The sequence below is a fragment of the Delphinapterus leucas genome, chromosome 16 (genome assembly GCF_059928025.1).
Source record: "Delphinapterus leucas isolate spDelLeu-1000000601 "Yukka" chromosome 16, BTC_Dleu_Yukka2, whole genome shotgun sequence".
Taxonomy (NCBI): domain Eukaryota; kingdom Metazoa; phylum Chordata; class Mammalia; order Artiodactyla; family Monodontidae; genus Delphinapterus; species Delphinapterus leucas.
The window spans coordinates 33,048,242-33,071,771 of NC_143144.1; the positions used below are offsets into that span (position 1 = coordinate 33,048,242).

General features: G+C 56.2%; 1 protein-coding gene across 10 annotated transcripts in view; it reads left to right on the forward strand.

Annotated features, from left to right (window-relative positions):
- Positions 1-23,530, forward strand: part of ZMIZ1 (zinc finger MIZ-type containing 1) — a 230,684-nt gene that overhangs the window by 112,410 nt on the left and 94,744 nt on the right. For 8 of the 10 annotated variants that reach the window (XR_016388087.1, XM_089897764.1, XM_089897763.1 and 5 more), the window contains exons 5-7: positions 10,395-10,594; positions 11,250-11,358; positions 17,430-17,543. Coding sequence is in view for 9 of the 10 variants with exons in the window: in XM_089897763.1 (XP_089753889.1) it covers positions 10,395-10,594; positions 11,250-11,358; positions 17,430-17,543 (423 nt within the window). In the remaining variant the exon portion in view is untranslated. The remainder of the gene's footprint in view (positions 1-10,394; positions 10,595-11,249; positions 11,359-17,429; positions 17,544-23,530) is intronic. The other 2 variants (XM_089897766.1, XM_089897765.1) reach the window with 1 other exon arrangement.

Here is a 23,530-nt window from a genome sequence, read left to right on the forward strand (position 1 = left end):
GTGTAGAGCCAGGGCCCACGTGCTTGGGGCTGTGCTAAGTGCTTCCTATTCGCTAACTCATTTAATGAACACAGCAGCCTACGAAGTAGGCACGGTTATTAGTTATTATCGCCTCCGTTTTACAGATGGGGAGCCTGAGGTACTCGGAGAACGGCATTTTGCTCCAGGTCACAGAAGCTGGCAAATGAGAGTCAGGATTTGAACCCAGGCAGCCTGGTGACCTTAACCGCTAAGCTATACTGCCCGTGTAAATGAGATGATAACAAGGGTCAAATGAGGTTATGACATCGGTGCTTTGTAAACTGTAGAGTGCCTTGCACAGTGAGAGTGTGAAGTCAGCACACGATTTTGGAGCACCTAGTGTGAATTTTTGTCTCTCAGCAGACATTCAGGAAGCATGTTTTCAGGCTGCCTGTGGGGTGCCCAGCTTGTCCCTGGAGGGTTCCAGGGATGAGGCTCCCACTCCCAACCTGGGTCAGGTGTGGTTTAGTCCCTGAGTAGCCTCATACCCAGAGATTCCCCGCATGCAGATTTGATGGCAGCCAGGGTGACGGGCACCAGATCCCAGCTGACTCACCCACTGCACCACAGGCCTTCTAGAAAGAGGCAGGACTTACGGGGTCAGTTTGCCAGCTGCAGCCCAGCTGGGACGCCAGGAATCCACATGGAGCCACGGGGACGTCACAGGGCTTCTGCAGAAAAAACCACAGATGCTCCCCAGGGGGAGCAGAGCCCTTGCTCCCACCAGGCTTGGCATAGCCTGTCATAGTCACCCTGTCCTTCCCCAACCCCCCACCTCGAGACCCCTGAGAGCTCCCCGGGGCAGGCCCCCATTTGAGCGGTCTGGGCCCGCAGGCCTGCCCTCAGCCGGCACCTGCAGGAGGCTCCTGTACATGGGTGGGCAGAGAGAGCCGAGAAGTTCAGGGCAGCCAGGGCTCCCGAGGCCCGTGTGTGGCCCTGGCCCCACTTCTGACCCAGAACAGAGGCTCAAGGCTCTGCTCCACCTCCACCACTGCCCCTGCCCTGGGCCTCAGTTTCCTCATCTGTAAATGATGGACCTGAGCAGATCCCCAGATCCATTCTAGATCTAAGCCATGAGGCCTGCTTGCTTTCATCATCTACCACTTTCAGTGCAAATCAGTCTTTTTAAAAATCTGACGGTTCATAGGAACCAACTAAAAGAAAAGGTATACACGTAAAAATAAAAGGCCAGGCTCAGGAGAAACAGCTACTGTCCTGGGCCAGCCTGTGTCGTCCCTGTGTGACTGGGTAGTAATCACCCACCCGCTCTGAGCCTTAATCTTCTCCTCTGCAAAATAGGATAATAGTGTCCCCAAGCTGCTGTACGGCTGTGGTTGATGTAAGGTTGCTTGAAATGTGGCTGGCTTGCCTGAGTGGTCCATACGTGGGCTGTCAGCTCAAGAAGAGCCTGGCTCTGACTCCCAGTTTAGGGAAGAGAGAACTAGGTCAGAACTTGGGAAATCTGCATGCAGGTCTCTGCTCATGCCTCGACTGGCTGGTGACGCCAGGCTAAGTTCTCCTCTAGGCCTCCAGTCACTCCTTTTAAAAATGGAGCTGCCCAGGACTTCCCTGGCGGTCCAGTGGTTAAGGCTCCACGCTTCCAGTGCAGGGGGTTCGGGTTGGATCCCTGGTCAAGGAACTAAGATCCCACATGCCTCCTGGTGCGGCACAAAAAAAAAAAAAAAAAAAAGGAGGTGCCCAGAGGTTTTCTTCTCGTGTGTCGGTACCAGGTGGTTAAGAAGGGTGGGCAGAAGGGTGTGTGGAGGATTGGCTGGGGCATGTCTGGACCCAGTGGGAAGAGTACGGACTGATTGGCCATGCCTGTCATGGGTGCAGGAGGTAGGAGTAGCATCCTATACACCACAGCCCTATGTGCTTCTTAAGGGCTCATCTAGTTATATCTGACTCTCCCTTGGACATGCCATTGCCCCTGCCCCTGTCTGGAGCTCCTGGAGAATGCCAGGTGAATGGATTTGGAGGCTTGAGGGGCTGGGGTAATGAAGACACAGTGGAGAACACCTCTTTGTCCTAGAGCTGGAGCTGTAGGAATATCTGCAGGGTATTTACAGCCTTCTAGAGGACACCAGATGGCAGTCAGGGGACCCTGGCTCTATCTCCAGCTTCATCCCACCCTGTGATCTCTGAGTGCCCTTAAGGAGCTGTTTCCACCCTCCCCCTTTCCCACTGCATGGCATCTGAGCCTTCTGTCTGGCACATATGGGTTCAGTACTTGTTCAGTTTCTCTTTTCATTCTGAGGAAACAAAAAGCAGAGGTGGCATAGCCTTGGGAATGAGAGAAAACCCAGCAACCTTATCCAGGGCTGAAGCTGGCCCTCCTTCACCTTTTGGGGAGAGAAGCTGGCAGTGGAAGTTCACCCTGAGGTCACGGACTTGGAGTGTGGCCAGAAGGTGGCAGGAGGGTTTGGCCTCAAGGGCATGGCCTGGGCCTGCTAAGGTGTCACATGCCCCAGGGGGATGAGGCACACCCCAAGTACAGCTGGGATTCCCAGCACAGCGTGGGGTGGGTCGGGACAGTGGGTTGGCACCTTTGTCAGCATAGCATCAACACGTGTTCTCCCAAATCAGCCATCCTCTCCTCTGGATTAACTTGTGTCCCAGAAAAGGTTGTCAGGTGTACAAGGCTGCCCTCAGGAAGCCCCCTCTCTGAAGCACCCAGGGTACATTGTGTTGTCCCATCAACGACCATTGACAGTAGGGGTTCCTGTAGAGGAGAGCGGGAGCTGGGAGATGGGGTCATGGAGAGAAGTAGGTCCACCCTTCCAGGAACCTCAAGTGCCAAGCCAGAGCGTCTGAACTCTGTGGCCAGGAGCTGTGGAGCCTGGTCGAGTCTTGTCATGGGGCACTCCCGGAGTCGAGAAGGGGGACCTGGATTTGGAAGAGCTGTTGTCCAAATCAGGACTTCCCTTTTCAGAACACTGCCCTGAGTGACTTCACTTACTCAGCGCAGTGGGCCGGGAGGCGAAGCACCTTTCTGTTTGACGGATGAAGGCTTAGGGAAATAAAGTGCCCTCCCACAGTCTCCCAGCCAAGAAGGTCTGGCTCTCAGGGCCCACCCCCTACCCAGGGGCCTCACCCCAGGCAAGGCCACAAGGTGGCCCAAGGGCCTGCTCCAGCTGCCTGGCCAAGAATGGGAAGCAGCTGGTCCCGGTCAGCTGCCTGGAGTTGCCTCTTTCCTCCCTCTCCCCACTCATGTCTGTCCCTCTGCCCCACCTCCCTGACTTCCCTGGGATAGGACACAAAGTCTCTCTGTCTTTGCTTCACCACCACCCTCCTCCTCTGCCTCCAGGCAGTGTGCCTGGTGCAGGCTGCAGAGCTGCTACACCTCTCTGAGCTCCTTTACTTTTAAGAGGAGGAAGGCATCAAACTCCATCAGTGCTTGCTTAACTTCCATCACTTTCATACCATTTATACTATGTTTAAAATGGTTCTTTAATCCTTTTAGGTTTGCCATCCCTCCCTTATTTAACCCTGTCCTAAGTAATAATATCCACGAACTCACCAGTGATAATTGTTCTAGTCCAGATACTTCACTATGAAAATGTACAAGTTTTGCCCATGGACCACCTAAAATCGTCTTTGTTCCACCAGTGGTACACGCATCACTCTTTGGAAACCCCAGACCGAGTTATCAGAGTCTCTCTCCATCTTAAGATCCTCTGATTAGGGCTGAGTCATTGGGTTTTCAGCTCTTGCCACTCTGGGCCCAATGAAGGCCATCCATCCACGCATCCATCCATCCATCTAATAAACATTGCTGAGCACCTGCTGGGTACCAGGCCCTAGGCTAGGTTCTGGGAATCCACAACTGGAAGACATCCCAGCTGACGGGGGAGCTGGATGCAAAGACACCCCACTGGTCTAGTACCACCAAGTTGGGGGTGCGTGACAGGGGCACTGAGGACATAGAAGTAGAAGTGAGTGGCTCTGCTGGGGGAAACCAACCAAGCGGGTGACCGTTGAACCAGGCCTTAATGGATGAAGGGGGCCAGGCATTCTGGGCTGAGGCAAAGACGTAGAGGTGTGATCTTCAGAGCACAGTCCAGGAGGCAGGGAGCAGCCCCACGTGGAGGACACAGGGTCAGCTGGGAGTAGTGGGAGGTGGGGGCCAGGCAGAGGAGGACCTAGAGTGACACTGTCACACTCAGGTCACTGTTGAATCCACGACATCTGCCCCTCTTGGAGTCTGAGAACTAGAAAGGGGCTGGTCGGGATGGGTCCCCTGGAACCCCAGGCTCTGCCACCAGGCTGACGAGCAGGCATGTCCCAAGCTCCTTGGCCCTGGCAATGTCTTGGAATGCAGCCTCTGCTCTGCAGACTGTAGGTATAGTCCCCCCACCCCTGTTGACGGCACTGCTCGCCCCGGGGGAGTCTGAGCTGCAGACGTGCATGGTGATTGAATTGTTTCTGCACACCACTGCTCACACAGCTCCCCTGGGGACTTGCCACTTGCCTGTGCAAGCTGTCAGGAGTTGTGTGTGCTCTGTACGTCTGGGCCAGCCCTCAAGTGTGTGCATATACCTATGCGTAAGTGTGCAAAGGGGGTACATAATTATGTGGGTGTGCGCACACACATATGCAAATGCCTCTCCCCTGGGTGCTTGTGTGTTAAGTGTGCCAGTTAACTTGTCTGGCCTCAGAAGGGAAAAATAAAACACACTGATGTTAGTACTGTTGATGTCAGCCCCAGGGAGCTGCCTCCAGGGCTCCAGGACCCCACTTTCCACAAGGCAGCTGAGAGCACCCTGCTCTCCGTTTCTAGGCAGGAGCCTGCTGAGGGCCATGTGCCTCCCCCAGTGTTTCAGAACACGAGAGATGCTTCCAGGGAGGCTGGAGATGACCCAGGGCCCTCCTTAGACCCCGACAGATGAGTTCCAGTCCCGCTTGCCCTTGTCTCCCTGTGTCCATCTTGCTGCATGAGGACCCAGGACCCGGTGGTTCCCAGGCTCCCTTTCGACTCTCAGCAGTCTACTCTCTGAGCAGCCCTACGTGCCTGAGAGCAGCTAGCTTTTCCTGAGCATGTCTTCTGTTCTAGGCTCCTCTGAGGCTGAACTTGCCCATGCCCCACTAGTGGTGAGTCGTGCAGAATGGAAGCTTGTCCCTTTCAAGAGCTCCCCTGGGAGCTGAGAAGACCGGCCAACCCACATGTCACCGTCAGAAAACCTGCCTACGTGCAGTTAGGCCAAGCTGAGCGTAAGCTGCAAGGAAAAGTGTATAGCAGAGAGAGGGGCAGTGTCTGCGGTCTTAGGTGACCCTGGAACAGCGGTTCTACCAGAGTTTCCTGGGCCTTCAGGCTCCCTGCAGGCCTGCCTTGAGACAGCCTTCGCAGTTCTAAAGTCAAGTATCCTGCACTTGTTGAGATGGCATTTTCCAAACAGCTGGAGCTCCTGACACCAAAATCCTAAGATGTTGAGTTTGAAGGGCTGCCAGCAGCCTGCTAGCCTTCGTTTTACAGATGGGAAAACTGAGGCCTGGAGGAGTGTGGCAGAGCTGGGCTGCCTCCAGGCCCCCAAGCTGACTAGCTGTGTATCTCCTGCAGGCTGGTGGCTGCTCAGACCAGGAGAGAGGGCCCGGGGCCACAGGCGGTTGACCGCCTGAGCTCACTCCCCACTGGGAGGTAGGCAGATGGTAAGAAGAAGGGCCGAGGCCCTGGGTACACCCAGGGCCGGGCCAACAGTGATCTCCAGTTGGGAGGGAGCCCGGCCTTGGTGGGCACTGGAGTTGCAACCGCCACGGAGGATTTGTAGCAACTCGACTCTTAGCTTAGAGGAGTCCAGGCTGGGAGGAGAGAGACTGCAGCCAAGCCCAGCAACGCTCCTGCGGCGGAGAGCGACCTCTGCTGGCCGCTGAGCGCACGCCACTTCCCGGCACTGGCCAGCAGGCAGGGAGCCCAGTGGCACCAGGATGGCCTTAGAAGCAAGTGGATGGGTTTGGACAGGTTGGGTGGAACCAGGGGAACATCTCTTTGGGCTGAGGCACAGACTTGGGTGGGGACTTCCAGGAGGCCCTGACAGTCTTGGAGGAGTTGGAAGAACAACACATTAATGGTTAGAAAGGCAGAGGGTTTGAATCTCAGCCCAACACTGTCCCAGCTGTGTGATCCTGGGCAAGTCACTTCACCTCTCTGAGCCTTTTAGGATTGAGTGAATTATCAGTGCACAGGGCCTGGCCTGGTGCCTAAACACAGCAGGTGCAGAACTAATGGAAGATCTCAGACTGCCCCTCAGTGAGCTATTAGCTTTCTCATGCCTCCTTCAGCCCTCCTTCTCTCTCCATGTCCATAATCTTTAGCCTTGTAGGCCTTGACTCTTTTTCTGCGGGGTTGGAGCCTCCAGCCCCATCCATTCCTGGTGTTAATAACCCCAATTTCCCAATGATCTTGGTGGTTTAAAAATGTCACCTCACCTGTGAGTATCTCCTTAATTAGCCAGACATTTTGTTATTTTATAGATTAAGAGCTACACGACACACAGCTGTCCCTGTGATGTCTCTCCTGTCAATGCTCTGGGTCTCACAGGTGTCCCAGGCCTAGCCATTCATTTCTTGGTTCCTACAACATGGAGCCCCAGCCTGGGAGAAAAGCCCCCTGGTGTCTAGATCCAGCCCAGACATGCTGTGTGACCCGGGAAACAGCACCTGTGGGCCTCAGACTCCCCAGAATAAAACCAGCTGAACTCGGGGTGGTGGGAGACCTCAAAACACCTTTGGCCAATGATATTCTGAGCATCTTTGAATCCAGAAGCCAACTCAGTCCAGCCACTGGCCTCTAGAAAATATTGCCCCTGAGCCAGAGTGGAGACAAACCTGACAGTCTATCTCCCCTTTACTGTTTGCTTCCTTGGGGGAAACCTGTGGCCCTCTGCCACGGCTCAACAGGGAAGGACAACCTCTGGGCCCCCAGGTGGCTGTCTGGGTGAGTCTGGACTCCTGGTGCCTGCTTGGGGCTTCCCTGGGTGGGCTGAGCAGCCCCAGGCCCCAGAAATGATCTGTCAGTCATTCTACAAGCATTTATCAAGGCCCCACTAGGTCTCTGACACTAGAGACAAAAGGCCGTGCCCACCCTTGGAAAAGTTCCTACTTTTCTTTCTTTCTCTTTTTTTTTTTTTTTTTGGCCGAGTCGGGTCTTAGTTGCAGCACACGGGATCTTCATTGCGGCATGCAGACTCTTAGTTGCGGCGTGCAAACTCTTAGTTGCAGTGTGCATGCGGGATCTAGTTCCCCAACCAGGGATCGAACCCGGGCCCCCTACATTGGGAGTGTGGAGTCTTACCCATTGGACCACCAGGGAAGTCCCCCAAAAGTTCCTACTTAGAGACAGAGTGTTGTGTGGCCACCTAATCCCTCACCAGATTTCCACAGTGCAGGTTTCTAGCCCCCTGGGCAGTTAGCTTCATCAACAGCACCCCCTGCTGGCCTCTTGGGCCACCACAGGCCCTTTGTTCTGGTTGGCTGCAGCCTGCAGCCAGGGGATTGAAGCCTGCACAGGCCTGGGGTTTCTTTGTATTTTCCTTCAGGCTCCTCCTGACTTGGCGCAGGCCTTTGTTTTTTTCTGGGTTTTTTTGGCTGCGTTGGGTCTTCGTTGCTGCGCGTGGGCTTCCTCTAGTTGCGTCAAGCGGGGGCTACTCTTCGTTGCGGTGTGCAGGCTTCTCGTTGCAGTGGCTTCTCTTGTTGCAGAGCACAGGCTCTAGGCGTGCGGGCCTCAGTAGTTGTGGCACGCAGGCTCAGTAGTTGTGGCTCGCGGGCTCTAGAGCACAGGCTCAGTAGTTATGGTGCACAGGCTTCATTGCTCCGTGGCATGTGGGATCTTCCCGGACCAGGGACTGAACCCATGTCCCCTGCATTGGCAGGTGGATTCTTAACCACTGCACCACCAGGGAAGTCCCGAGACCTTTGTGTAATGGGTCCCTTTGGTTTGGCGTCCCTGCCCCACTGATTGTGGAAATGGCACTCTCTCATTGGGACCCTGGCAGCCAGTGTTCACTCATGTCCTGGGTGGGGCTGGAAAGACCCGCCTCCCCGTTTACCTCACCAGGCCAGGTGCCTGGGAGACCAGCAGGGTCTCTTCCACTCAGATGGCATCTGGCACCAGGAACTGAAGTGGCCTCACCGAAGGTGGCGTTGGCTCACTCCTGCTCTAGGCCCCACCCACATCCCTGCTTCCCTCACCAGGGTTTGTCCCTGGTCCCTGGAGTCCTCATCATGTGAGCACTGGCTGAGGTTCCATGCAGGTAAACTCAGCAGGAGAAACCCAGCCCCTGCTTGGGGGACTTACAGGTGTAGCAAGGAGAGTAACCCTGTCACCACTCCCCCCGCTGACACACACACCTACAAGACGGTGGTACCCTCCACCCTCCCTGGCCCATCCCCAGTACCTGTACAAAAGTTTTGGTTGTAGTGGGAAAGCCAGGATTCTGGAGCTGCTACTATAACCCTGAGCTTCAGTTTCCTCATCTGTAAAGTGGGGATATAGTAACAGTGTCTCTGCCTAGTGCCTGGACCAGCACCTAACTTCTAAGAGGAATTCAACAGCCACCTAGTAGGTGACATGGAGTGGATATGGGGTTACACCAAGAGTTCCACGGACCCAAGAAACTGATTTCGTTTCCATCTCTCATGCCCCATAGAGCTAGCACAGTATAGATATTGATAAGTGTTTACCAGGTGAGTTGGAAGCATGCGTGGATGGGCAAGGGGAGGCCGAAGATGTTTGGGTGGGTGGGTGGATGGATGGACAGACGGGCATTTAAATGGATAAGTAATGGAGAAGTTGGATATCTGGGTATGTAAATGCGTGATGGTGGTGTGAATGGAGGGATGCTGGTGGGGTGAGGGTAGGAGAAACCAATGTGGGGATGCTACTCCCATTTTTACCTTTTTGCTGGAAAGCTCCAAGGTGAGGTGAATCCAACAAGCATTTATCAAAGTACAAATGCCTAAATGACCCAGAAACTCCACTTCCAAGAGGGTGTTCTCTAGATTAATTCACACATAATGATGTGGCTGATATAAAAGGCGATCCCTCAACACTGTTTGCAATAATAAAATCTGGGGACAGCTCAGGCCTCATCACTTGGGCAAGAGTGTGAGCCCCTGGAGCAGAAGGGCCTTTTCTAGGACCTCGGGCCTTAGGACAGCACCTGGCACGGGTGGACATTCAGATGGCAGTTGGATAAATGATTCATCGGTGCCTGGGAATACTGTGCAGCCACTAAGAAATGAAAAGGCTCTTCGTGTCTTGACGTGGAATAAACTTTGAGATATTATTAAGAGGAAAAAAGCAAGGCCCAGATAGTGTGTATAGAACGCTATCGCTCGGGCTCCCCCGGTGGCGCAGTGGTTGAGAGTCCGCCTGCCGAGGCAGGGGACGCGGGTTCGTGCCCCGGTCCGGGAAGATCCCACATGCCGCGGAGCGCCTGGGCCTGTGAGCCGTGGCCGCTGAGCCTGCGCGTCCGGAGCCCGTGCTCCGCCACGGGAGAGGCCACGGCAGTGAGAGGCCCGCGTACCGCAAAAAAAAAGAATGCTATCGTTTTATGGGTTTTTTTTTAAGGAGTGGCAGGGGATAGTACACATAGATATTTGCTTCTCTAAGATGAGTCCCTCAGAAGGAGACGGATGCCACTGGTTCTCTCCGGAAAGGCCCCTGGGGGCAGGCCCCTGGGGGCTGAACAAGGCCAGCACTTCACTGGACACCCGTGATTTTTGAACCACGCAAATGAGTTGCCTTTTCAAGCACAAATGGAACGACAAGAAGTGCTTTAAAGGAGCTGTGTAGCGAAGAATTCCTTGGAAGAGGAACAGGGCATTCTTCGTGAGGCTGCGGCCAGGCATGGTGTCAGTTTCCCCAACCAGGGTGCCCGTGCTGGGGGCAGAGAGCCAGGGCATGGGGGCAGACAGGCAGACAGACACGGTCCAAGCTTCCACTAGCCATGGGACTTGGCAGATTTCAGACCTCAGTCTCCTCATCTGTAAAATGGAGATGCTTCTAGTCTTACAGAGCAGGCGTGAGGAGTCAAGAAGAGAATGCAAGGGCCCAGCCTACAGAACGTACTTGGTAGATGGGACCTGGTGACGCGGACGGAGATGAGGGGCCTTCAGGGGGCAGCGTTTCGGGATAACAGAGAAGGCCAGGTGCTGGGGGCCCCTGTTGAGCACCCTGTGTCTGACCCATGTGTCTGACCCATGTGTCTGCAGCCTGGCTTCTGGGAGGGCAAACAGCCAGTGACGAGCAGACTTACGCTTTGGCCCGAGGACCTGGACCCATGAGCAGTGGGGGGACCAGAGGTGAAACCTCTCTCTTCTCTCTCTGTCTCGCTGCCTCTCCTCCTCCATCGCTATCTCCATCTCTGCCTTTGCAGCCGAGGCCTCCCTGGAGAGGCCTGGGGGCTCCAGGGGCCTCCTCACATGCGTGCTCATGTGCCCCAGGCCCAGCGCCATTCAGGAAGAGTGAGCCTCTTGAGTGTGACAGCTGTGTCCCCCAACCACTCGGCCGTGAACTGGCAGTCAGAGCCCCGGGGCCTCGTTCGAACTCTGACACAGGCTCCCTGTGCCACACCGGGTAACTCCCTTCCCCTCTCTGAGCCTCAGTCTCCTTATCTGGAAAAGGGGGGCGGTGCTGAGGGCTGCCCTCCTTCTTTCCCGGGAGGGCAAAGGGGAAACATGGAATTGTGGTTTGCAAACTCTAAGGCGTGGGGGATTCGGGGAGGGCACCTGACGGGGCTGCTGCACTTAGACCACACGTGCAGTCAAGGTCGTCATGTGGAAAGATCCCTGTGCACACACACGCGCACGCACACACACACACACACACAGCCACATCGAGTGGGTAAGCCCTGTGCCGGGAACCTGCGGATGGAGCCGTCGTCCCTACCACCGCCGCCCAACACGCACGTGTGTGTAGAAATGCGTGGTGGACACGCCTGCCCAGTGCCCACATGAGCCACCCACAGAGAACACCCAGGAGCACCTCCTGCCCTCAGCCCAGATGGGGTTCCCCCAGGGCTGAGCGTGGAGAAGCGCTGGCTGGCCGTGGCCGCAGTTCCTCCTTCCAGCGCGGGGCTGCCCGGGGCAGAGGCCACCACAGCTCACGAAGGGCCCTGGAACCCGCTGGGAGCCACTGAGGCCAGCACGCCTGTGTCGGGGCAGGAGGGTGGCGATGAGGCCGGCGGGCCTGGCACAACCCCAGTGACACCCACTCTCCTCTGTCTTCACAGGCTGGACAACGTTCATGGCTCTCGGGTAGAACCCAGTGAAACGGCCAGAATGAATTCTATGGACAGGCACATCCAACAGACCAATGACCGCCTGCAGTGCATCAAGCAGGTGGGTGTGTGGCCCGGGCTTGCCCCTCCGCCTCTGGCAGCCAGGCCCGCTGGCGAGGGCAGGGCAGGCGAGGCGGGCAGAGCAGTGGGGATGCTCTACACTGTGTAGCTGAGCACCCAAGGTGCTGGGTGGAGGTGACAGTGGGCAAGGCTGACTGCCTAAGTCTCCCCAACTGCCCACCTCGTGAGAATGTGGCTGGCATGGACCAGCCTCACACTGGAATCACTCACCTGGGTTCAAAGGCCGGCTCTCTCCTGTCCCTTCCCTTCCCTTCCCAGCTGTATGACTTTGGGCCAGCGTCGTGCCCTTTCTGAGCTCTGCTGTGCACTCTGGGCTGTTTTGAGGATGCAGTGAAGTGCCTCATCTCCTTCCCAGACCCAAGCTCCCCACTTCCTCTGATCCAGGGGTTCTCTGTAAAGAAATAGAAAAGGAAAGGTCCTGGGAAATTCAACCGTCTTACAGAAAAGGAAACCAACGCCCAGAAGAGGGAAGGGAGTCACCCGAAGTCACACAGTCCTGCCCCACAGGTGCCAAGAGGGCCTCGTCCCAGAGGGTACAAGTTCCCCCTCCTGCCTGTGCTCACACCAAGCTTAAGACGCGATTCGCCTGCCAGTACCCTGTCCGGATTGCTCACGGTGGGCTCAGAGGTCCCCACTTTAAGAAGCCTGGTTACGCTTGGGCAGGCAGATGCCCCCCAGTGGTGACCAGGAGTGATGCGGCCACCCTCTGGGCTCAGCCTCCCTGCAGCCCAGGGCAGCAGTGTCCCTGCACAGGCTCCGGTGTTGTTTTACTCCAGGAAGGAGCAGATATGGCGGAAAGGGCAGAGGCTTTGCCATCAAACCGACCTGAGCCCCAATCCTCACTCCTCCACATACCCACCCACGGTATAATCTCAGGCCTGTCCCTCTGTTTCTCTGAGCCTCAGTTTCCCCCGTGAAGTGGGTCCAATAAGGCCAACCTCGTAGGACGCTCTGAGGACATTGTGGGTGGAGCACGTAGCCCAGGCTGGCACGTGGCAGGTGATCAGCTCACTGTGGCGGGGGCTCTTGGCCTCAGTGTCGCAGTGACAGGGAGGGGACAGCTGTGGCGAGGCCCCTGGCTTAGGCGGGCTTAGCTGGCAGCTCGGGTAGCCAGCATAGCCCTCTGGCCTCAGGACCCCAGGGGGGAGGCAGGGGCAGAGCTCACAGTCCCACCCCCACCCAGCATGCCCCCTCCCCGCCGAACACCAGGGCCCAGTAGAGCTGAGGCTAGTCGGCAGGAATGAGGGATGTGTTCCGTCCCATTAGCATCACACAGAGCAATCTCGGAAGCCTGGGCCGGGTCTGAGGAGAGGAAATTGAAGAAGACTTGTTACAGATTGAACTCCGCAGAGCAGCTCTCCCAAACGCCAATTACGCCCCTGTTCCCCATCACAGAATAGAAACCAGACGATGGGCTCCTCCTCTGCCCTTCCCTCCTTCTCCTCCGCCTCTAGGCTCTGCGGGACTCTCTCCCAGCTCTGCCTTTGACCCAGTTTCTTCTGCCCATGAGGGATCAGCTGTCAATGGCTCCACCCCCAATAATACAGTCAAGCCCCTATGCCAAAACCCTCTCTGTGTGCTGGGCAAACAGCTCCCCCTAAAACCTGCTCACAACTTGTCTTTTCTCTCTGCGTCTGATTCCCTGCAGAAATCAGGGTGCCCTTTAGTCCCTGGGCCTCCCAGGGATCCAGCGGGGGCAGAAGCCCACCCAGGAGCAGCCCTCTCGAAGCATGGCTCACAGGACTCAGATTTACCAGTCAGCGAACCTGAACCCCCGTTCCACCACTCATTGGTTTCCTGACCTTGATTAAGTCACTGCTTCATCTCCCGTCGTCTGTAAATGGGCATCGTGATGCACACCCAGCCATTGGGTCCCAGAGCTGTTGAAAAGCCAGAGATCGCCTCCACTGCCCTCCCCCGGCCTGCCCTGCACACACACACACACACACACACACACACACACAGAGCTCTGCGTTTGGGCCAGAGAGTGGCACACCTGTGAGGGTGAGCAGGCTGTCCAGATGTCCCCCCCACCCCACCCTGGGCTATCCAGAGCTCCCTGTGTCCTCCACGCCCACTCCCGCACTTCCAGGCACACACAGCTCAGCACTGATGTCTGCTCCTCAGCTGCCCCAGAGGGCGACCGTGGCTGGCTGAAGACTGTTGATTCTCAGATGTCCCGTATCCTAATTAGAAGAGAAAGGTCTGCGTGCCCTGAGGATGATGCGTGTTGGCTGTGCCTACCTCTGGCTGGTGGAGCTGTGGCTTCCATCGGGGGCCTCACAGCCCCCGACTCTCGGTCCTGCCTGACTTCTACGACGCAGCCTTCCCTGTCCACCCACTCTGGTTCTAGCCACTGCTGGCACGCACCAGCTCCCGAGCACCCGGCTGTCCATCTTCCCTCCAGGCCTCTGTCTCAGCTGCCTTTCTCCTTTCTCAGCCTCAGGTACAGGGAGAACCAGTGCCCCCTCTACAACATGCCTTACTCATGTTCCCACGGGCTTATCTGGGCTACACGTGCAAAGCCATGCAAATCAGCTAATTCCTGCACAGCAGCCTCCCCAAACCCCAGGTGCCCTTTTGAGTATCTGCACTTCCCATTTCTGAGCCCTGGTGCTTCCTGGGCACCCAGTTACCTCACCCATCCTGCTCTTTCTCTCTTAAGATACAAGCCCTGCAAGGTATACATCAGGTCTCCCACCAGGCTGAGTTCCTCAAGGGCAGGGGATGTGCCGTATTCCTCTGTAAGTCATCAGAGTCCAGGCCAGGGTGGGGCCCAGATACGCTGGGGAAGAATGAGAGAGGGGTGGGCTGACAGATCGATAGCTAAGGGAATGAGTGGATGGGTGGATGGATGGACAAGTGGAAAGGCAGTTAGGTGAGCGGATGGTAGGTGGATATAGATGATGGATAGATGAATGAATGGATGAGTGGGTGGTTGGATAAGTTCTGGATGGATAGGAAGATAGGTAGATGAACGGATGGATGAGTGATGGATAAAGTAGTAAATGGATGAATGGGTTGGCGGGCAAGTAGATAGATGCATGGATGAATTGATTGATTTTTGGATGGATGGGTGGATGGGTAGATGGATGGATGGATGATTTGATTCACAGATGGACTGATAAAATGCATTCATCACTTGGCCTGGGTAGCCAGTCCCTAATCTGGGCATTGGTGTCCCCAGCTCCTGCTCCAACAGACTCAGTGGCCAGTGGATATAGCCCAGGAGGATCTTCTGAGAAATTGTAGAGATGGGCAGGCTTCCTGGGGAGGGATGAGGTATTAGTATCCGGTAACAGCCACAGCCAGGGAGGCCTCTGCCTGTGATTCAAATCTGTGCTCCCATCCCCATATCATCAAAGGGTAGCCAAGCTCAGCCCACCCAGCCCTGGCCTCTCCACTGGGGACCCGTTCTGAAGCTGCCAGATTGCTGGCCAGCTCTGCAGATGGACCATCCTTTGGCCAGCTAGCTGCTCACTAACCACTAATGCATGGACTTGGCCTCGTGCCAGTTTTGGGGGTTCTGGAGGTGAATGGGGCCCTAATTCTGCTCTCAAGGAGCTTGCAGGAGAACCAAGAAACTGTACAGAGGTCCTAGCGTCTCGGGCAATAGCACTCTTTACCAGACACCTGCTCTGTAATGGGGATGTCACGGCGTATGCTGGTTCTAGACTTTGCAGCAGCACTGCAAGCTGTCCCCACCCCGTTTTGCAGATGAGAGATCTGGAGCTCAGGAACACACCCAGGCTGTGTGACTCAGTGGCCGAGGTGGGGTTTGGTCCAGGTCTATCCTGTTCATTTCACTGCATCACGGAGCCACCTTGTAGTCTAAGCAGATGACAAAAGCACAGAGAGGGCAGGAGGTTTGGCCAAGGCCACAGAGCCACAGAGCAATAGCTACTGAATGGGGTGCCTGACGTCCTTTCTACCAATGAGTTGCGCCCATGAGTCACTACCCATAGCCCAAGCCGAAGGCCACGTGAACTGGCTGGGTCGAGAGTGGAGAAGCTCAGAGGTGGGCTGGACCCTTGGGGGCCAGAACAAAACTGGGCCCATGAGACTGGGAGCCCAGAGCCCCAAAGAGGTGTGCCGAGGGTGGGAGTGCTGTAGGTGGGCGACTCTGAGAGCACCAGGCAGTGGTTGCTGACCCTGCTAATTGGGTGTGACATCATGGAAATAAACGGAATAAGTCAGTTAGCAGAGGGAGACTGCTAGGCAGGGAATTAACCGATTTGCATGGCTTTCCACGTGGAGACCAGATGCCGCCCGTGGCCTTGGAGGGGGCAGGTTTTAGGGAGGGCACAGGCGGCAGAGGCAAGGGCCCGTGCTGCCCTCTCAAAGGGTCTGCTTCTAGCCGTGGATGTCCTCCCGTGTTCTGCAGGAAGATTACACGCAGGGAGCTCTGTCTTTGCAGAAAGAGCCGTGTGTGGGGCTAGGGCGGGAGCTGCCGAGTGCACAGCGGAGCCTTTGGGAGACAGAGTCGGGGCCAAGGGCAGCCCCACGTGGGAGCGAGCAGCCCACCATATAAGCCTCATCTTGTTTAATCCTCACCGTGGCCCCCTAACGGAGGGCTGTGTCGCTGCACGCTTGCCCTCTTTCTTTCCTTCATCTCTCCCTCTCCCTTTGCTCCCACAGAGGGAGGATACTCCAATTCATTTCACTTTCCTCCATCCACTTTTAAATCTTGCCTTTCACAAACCACATTGTAATAGCAGTGATGAAACCCTAAGCAAGACAAAAATTCCCACCACCAAGCCGTGATCTGCCATCCCCATTTTACAGATGGGGTGACTGAGGCTCAGAGAGGGGAGGGGTTGCCCTAGGTCAGTAGATAGTTGTGGATGAAGGCAGTATGACTCCAGGGCACCAGCCCCACAGGGGCTCCCCCAGCACATTCGGCTCGCCTCCCAATTCTGAGACCTGGCAGCTCCTAAGACCCCTCCCTGCCTTGGCTCTGAGGCAGACTCTCACTGCAAGTTGGGAGAGAGCCACTGCCCTGGGGACAGCTACTGTTCCCAGTCTCTCCCAGCACCGAGGACACAGGGATCCCAGAAGGTACCACCATCCCCTTTGCAGCTGGCTTACACTCCAACCCCCGTGGACACCTTCTAGGTGTCCTGATGGAGGACCCACAGGGGGTCGCACCCAGCCCTGGAGTCCCAGCTCAGCCCCAACCTGCTTCATGACCCTGGACTCAGTGCCTAGTTCGGCCTGGCCTTGGAAGACACGGATAAGTGTTAAGGAAGGAAGGGGTAGCCATGGAAGCCACCCTCCACCCCTGTCAGCCCCGTGGCCTGGCTCTGAAGCAGGATCTAGAGGCCCTGGCACCAGAATTCATTCTCCGTTAACTCAGACCCCGTAACTGGGTGGGGCCTGCACCCCCGAGCTGAGCCAGACTGAGCCCAGGAAATCTGGGTTTGGGGAATAGGGGTGGCTAAGCCACATACACCTGACTATGGTGTGACAGTAACCTGGGCACAAGTGTGCTTGAGTGCACCTTCCCGGCTGGGTGTGGCCTGGAGGCCTCTTTCTGGTGCCCCTGCTCTGACTGTTTGGCTATGGCAGGGCTTGCTGAAGCCGGAGCAGGCAGCATGGTGGTGGTGGTTACTGGGGCAGGGGTGGGGGTGGGTGCTCATCAAGAAGGAATCTCCAGGGCCAGTCTGTCCTGACTCAGGGAGAGCCAGCAGCCCCAAGGATGGGAGCCACATGCCACCCTCCTGAAGCCCACAGGGTTTCCTACCCCACTGCCAGCATCCAGAAGACATTTTAGTATCTAATATTAGTGCCCTTTTCTAAACCCTGGTTTTTCTATCTTTGCGATGGGGCCGCGAATCCCCATGCCACCAGGAACTGGGCTGGGGTTGGAGATGCAGAGGGAAGGTGGATGAGAAGGAGTTTGAGAAAACCCATTACTCCTGGCCTGCCCCTTTCTGTGTGTCTCCTCCCCAGGGATGCCTGGGGTCTTTGCGGCCCCAGACTCTCTCACACTAACGTGTGCTGGCCTCACTCCTGGAGCCTCATGCTGCCTCTCCTTTCCCTCTCCCACAGCACTTACAGAACCCTGCCAACTTCCACAATGCTGCCACGGAGCTGCTGGACTGGTGCGGAGACCCGCGAGCCTTCCAGCGGCCCTTTGAGCAGAGCCTGATGGGCTGTTTGACGGTGAGTCTGTACTCGCCCCGCCTGTGCCTGCACCCAGGGAGGATGGCTAGGGACTAGTGCGCCTGTCCAGGCTGCTGCTGGAGGGGAGGGCCCTTCTGTGTGTACCCCTGACACACATACACCCCCAGGGAACCTGGTCTGATGGGGAGACAGAGTCCTCGGGATGACATGGGTTCTTTACAATTGGTGAGAAAGACACAGATCCTACTTTGAAGAGTTCCAAGTCTGATGGGAGTAAATGTTCCATCATAAGTAAAGCAGAGAGACTCTTGAAGGGTTTTCAGCCCTCCTTTTATCCAGTCATTCATTCATTCACTTAGGTAAACATCTTTTGAGCTCTTTTTATAGTCAGCCAGCCATCTATCCATTCATGTAAGCGTTTATCGAGCTCCTATTACATCCATCCATCCATCCAGATGAACACTGATTGATCCCTCGTTTATCATGTACAATCCCCTCTGCTAAGTCCTGGGAAACTGAAGATGAGTAAGACCTTGCCAAGCCTGATTCCCTCTTTAGGGGGGAGACAGATGTGGAAAGAGACGGTTGAGAAAATTGTGTACAAAATGGAGGCAGCGTAGAGAAGGGAAGTGTTGTCGGCCTGGGTGGTTGGGCAGGTTGCAGAAAACTGAGAAAAGGAGCCACTTCTACATCTGTAGGAGTTTGATACATCTGCGCAAGCAGCTGAGGGTAGCGAGAGCATTCTAGGCACATGGAATGGCACACACCAAGGCCCAGCTGTGCAACAGAACCCAGGGAACTGAGATTAACTCAGCTTGGTAAAGGTCTAGGATACAAGCTGGGCAGAGGCCAGGCCCAGAGCTAGCGGTATCATTTGCCAGGCTTCGGAGTTTGCTGGCTGACAGCCACGCGGAAGGAGCTCAAAGCTTATGCTTGTCCCCAGCCACGTGGCCTATATCCGTAAGTGTGAGGGCACCCCTGCGGCCAGTGAGGGCAGCTGCTCAGAGGGTCCTGAGTCAGCTTTAAAGGGAACGTGGGTAAACACATTGCTGGGGAGCCCAGCTACTCCAAGGCTTGGAGAGGAGAGGCCAAGACTTATGCCTGGTTAGGCGGGAACAATAAGTAAAATTCAAGGGCACCATGTTTTCTGAGAACCTCCAGGACAAGAGAGAGGTGGAAGGCCATCACTGCAGAACACCTCTCCTGTGCCTGACACTGAGCCTGGCCCGCTGGATACGCCTTCTCACTGTGTCCTCAGAGAAGTCTGGTCCTGTCTTCTTCCCCATTTCATAGAGAAGGAAACCGAGATGTTGTGACTGACTTCCCAAGTTCACACAGCCACTTAGAAATGGACCTGGGATTCAAGTCAAGACCCGTCTGCCTCTAGAGGGAATATTTCTGGCCATTAGGGATGCGAAGCAGGGATGCAGCCAAGACCCTCCCCGGGCTCCTCCATTTGTCCGAAGCTGACACCATCTGGCTCCCTCAGGGCCACAGGGCCAAATCAGGCGGCAGCCTGCACTGCCCAGCCCTCCTTATTCTCCAGCCCCCTGAGCTCCCCCTCCCTCACCCAGCTCCCTTAATCCTCTTTGTGGGGATCCTGAGTCAGGCTAAGCCCTGCGGGCAGAGACAGATGTTACTCCCATCCCAGCTGCTGGTAGCCGTAAGTGAAGGGGGAAGGGGGGCTGCCACGCTCCCCCAGCACCCCATCCCAAGCCTGGCCCTGCCTAGGAGGTGGGGACCTGAGGCTGAATCCAACAATGGCCCTGGCCAGGCTGGCTGGGCAGGTGGACAGGAGATGACTAGAAACTGGCCCTGCCCCAGCCCTGTCATTCAACTCTTCATTCAACAAACATTCACCAAGTCCCTGCTGTGGGCAGGTCCTGCACAGGGGCCCCCCGAGGGGTGTGCAGTGAGCACAATGGGCCTCTCTCAAACAGCTTACCTTCCGATGGGGAGGCAGACGCTAAACACATAAGGAGTATGTAAGGATGTAACCCAGCGCCCTGTAAGAGGGGGCAGGGTGGTGGTCAGGAAAAGTCTTGGTGGAGGTGACCTCCAGCTGAGACCTGAAGAGCAAAAAGGAGCCAGCCAGGGGAAGATGAGAGAGAAGGGTGCTCCAGGCAGAGGGAACTGCCAGTGCAAAGGCCCTGAGGCTTGATTTGTTCAAGGAACAGACAGAAGTCTCAGATGTCTGGAGCACAGGAGAGGGAGAGGGGTACAAGATGAGGTCAAAGGGGGAAGCAGAAACCAACTAACACAGAGCCTGCAAGCTAAGTGAGAAGAGTTTGGAGATGATTTGAAGGGCAATGGGGAGCCCTTGAAGGGTCTTAAGCAGGTGAGGGATGGGATGGGATTTGTGTGAGCTCTGAAGGGGAGCATCCTTGGAGGGTAGGATGGAGGGATTCTGGAGGTCTTCCTGGAGGAGGGAGCCCAAGGAAAACTGTAGGATCTCACTGGCAGGGGATGAGACCACAGGAAACTGTGTAGACAAAAGCCCAGTGCCAACTCTGCACCCCAGTTTAAGGCATACACTTGGTTGAATGGCCAGCTCTGACCCCCACCCGAACCCCCGACCTGCCGCTTAGCCAGAAAGGGGACTTTGGCCCACTGGTCACAGCCATAGAGACCTGAGTCTGACTGTCACTTGGAGCACAATAGAACCAGCAGCAAGAAAGGTTGGGGGGCGGGGGGGGGGGGTCATAGAAGACACCCTTGGTGCCCACAGCATTTTCCTGGCACTGTCTCCTTGCATCCTTATGAAGACACTGCAAGGGGTCAGGGAAAGGCTTATCAATGCTATTTTACAAACAAGGCAATAGAGAAGGGGAGCAGCTTGCTGCAGTCCCAGGCTGGTACCACTGACCCCCCCCCAGGAGCCCCAGGGCCCTGCTTGCTGCCAGTCCTCCTATCCCCCTGGGCATCCTCAGCCCCAGCTGTGCCCCATGGGGAGGGATGAGATAGGACAGGTGAGAGATCCCAAGGGGCCTAGGCAGGGCGAGGCTGCCGAGTACCCCCCATCCCGCTCCACAGCGCACACACACACACACGCACACACACGCACGCACTCGCACCGCTTCCCATTCAGGGGGCAGCCTGAGCCCTCCAGGTTGCTATCATCCCCTGGGTGACCTCTGGAAACAAATTCCTCTGGATCCGGCTTACTTGGAGGATATAAATTAAAAACCACTTAGCCTTGGGCAGTAAATGGACACATTTTTGCCACACCAGGGCCAGGCTCTGGGATGAAGAGCATTGGGACGCTGGCAGCCCCCTGCCCCACTCTCTCCTTCATGCCCTCTGACGCCAGGATGCAGAAGTGCAGGAGCCCCACGGCCCCTCCCGAGGGGCATCAGCACGGGCACTACTTAGTCTTCAGGACCAGGTTCTTCCCTGGCCCCTCCCTTAGCAGCAGGGCTGAGCCCCCTCTCTGAGGGTCCCCCTCAAAGTCAGGCCTCTCTGGACTTGCTCCTCCTTCCTCCCCTGAGGTGGAACATGCTTGATCTTCTCGGGGAACAGAAAAAAGGCTGAGGCGACCAGAGCACAGGAGAGGGGAGACGGGTACGAGAGGAGGTGGGAAAGGGAGACAGAAACCAGTTAGCACAGCAGCAATGCCCTCCCCGTCTCTCCAGGGAGGAATTCCCCACAGCCTCAGAGTGTTCACTGCTGAAGCCATGGGTGTATGGTCACAGACAGCATTCACTGAGCTGTGTGCCTGGTCCTGGCTGTCATCCTTGCAAGGAGATTTTGTACCCATTCCACAGATGAGGAAACTGAGGCCCAGAGAGGTTAAATCACCTGGGTGAGATACAACAACGAATAATTGGCAGATCCAGAACTCTGTCTCATGCCTGACTCCAAAGCAGCAGCAGCAGTGGCCACAAATACCTGTCCACCCCAGTACTGAGAATGGTAGCAAAGTAGGAAATGAGGGCTCTGCCCTGAGGGTCTTAGGGTATAGCCATGAGACAGAACTGGGACACATGGAACTGGCAGAGCCCATCACACACAACCTTGGAAATGAGAGACATCCTTGTACCTTTACAGAAGAGGAACCTGAGGCTCAGAGAGGTTAAGTAACTTGCCTTAGGTTGCACAGTATAGGATGGAGCAGGATTGAAGCACAGGCCAGTTCCCCTGACTGCCTCATAGAAAGTCAGAGTCCAGCCACCAGCTGGGAGCAGAAACCCCTTCTTTAGCATTTCCCAGACAGCCTGTCCTGCTTCATGGCCAGGAGGCTCACTGCTCTTCAAGACAACGCATCCCTTTATGGGACTAACGAAACTGTCACATGCCTTTGAATATGCCCCCTCTCTCGCCTCTGGACTTCAGTTTCCCTCTCTGTGGCATGAGGGGCTGGACTCCCTGACCTATAGGGCCCCAGGGTCTAGGTCTCAGACAGCCAGGCTCCACCGGTCAGCCTTAGGAGCACCTTGAGGGCTGGGCCGAGCCAAGCTGGCTGGAGCCAGGCAGCCAGCAGAGGGCAGCAGCTCTGCGGCCGCTCACTGCAGGCCTTTGTTGGGGAGAGGTCTTCACTGAGGGGTCTTTACGCCCATTGGGGTGGGAGAAGGCCTCTCTGAAACACGACAGGAGGCTGCTTAGCTGAGCCTGCCCTCCCCACAACAGTCAGTCAGACTCACCTCACCGGACTTTCCGGGGGTCCTTAGACTGGGCCAGGGGAAGCCAGGGGCTGCACCAGGTACTCTAGAATCGCAGGGTCCAGCTTAGCCTGCTCTGCCACACCTGTGCTGTGTGACCTTCAGCCAGGCCCTACCCTCTCTGTCTTGGTAAAAGGAGACTGTTGGAACCAATGACCCTTCTGAACACTGGGCTCAGGGCACTTAGTGACAGATACTTCCAGGCCTGCAGGAGAGCCCTTAGAACCAGTACCAGGCCTCTCTGGCTCAATGTAGCTAGTTTCTTTCTTTTTCTTGGAACCAGAGCAACAGGATTAGCCAGTATTGGCCAAACAGAAGGACCTTTGCCTTTCTGCCCTCAACCCAGAGCCTGAGGGTTCTCCATGCAGTTTGGGAGTTACGGCCTTAACCCTTTGTGGGCTGAAAAAGAAGTCCTCTCGTGGAAAGAGCCCAGGCTTTGCAGCCTGACTGCCTGGCACTGCATCCTAGCTGTCTCACAAACAAGCGTTGTGTCAACATAGCCCACAAACAGCAGCCTCACTGATGCAAAAGTCCAGACAGACTGCCGGTGCTCACTCGCATCCACCCCGAGGCTCTCCGACCAGTGAGGGCACCATAGTCAACATCTGAGCTGAAGTGGCCCTTCCAGACCCCTTCTCCGCGATGTGCAGTGTCTGTCTCCAGAACTGAAATGCCCAACAGGCTGTAAGGAATTAGGGGCCGTGGTCTCTCTGCTTGGACAGTGAGACTAACACTGAGGAAGACCTGGCCCTGGGACGGCTCAGTGACCCTGCAACGTGGCGTGCATGTAGCGGACCGTGCAAGGGGGGCGGGCAGGGTGCGCAAGAACTGCAGGACAGGGGCGGATAGAGCCCGTGGGAAAGAGGCCTGGGGAGACAGAAGACTTCTGCGTCAGGGGCTTCTGTTTGCAGCGGAGAAGCTGAGCAAACATTCTAACCTGAGAAAGTCCTTTTTCCTCCCTGCACAGGGAGCTCCCAGGAGATGGAGGTGGGGAGGCAGGGCAAGAGGCTCTGGTGGTCCTGGGAAGGGAGGATCCACTGGCTCCTTCCTGGTGCAACGCGGACACTCTCTCTGGGCCTCAAGTGTCCATATATGGTAAATGAGGTGCTTGGCCTAGATAAGTGGGTTTCCCACACTTTGTAGCTCTAGAGCCCTTGTAATGAACCCCTAAAATATAAAGCATATAATGGGGAACTGCTCTAATGGCTGCAGGGGCCGGGCCAGAACCCATGGCAGCCTCGGCCCTCAGAGGACCTCCGAGCGCCTCTGCAGCAGGTGGTCTCTAGGGGCTCGACGACGGAGCCTCCCCTTTCTCAGAAGAATGAGCCCCACATCTGGGAGCACTCCTTTCCCAATCAGCCATAGCCG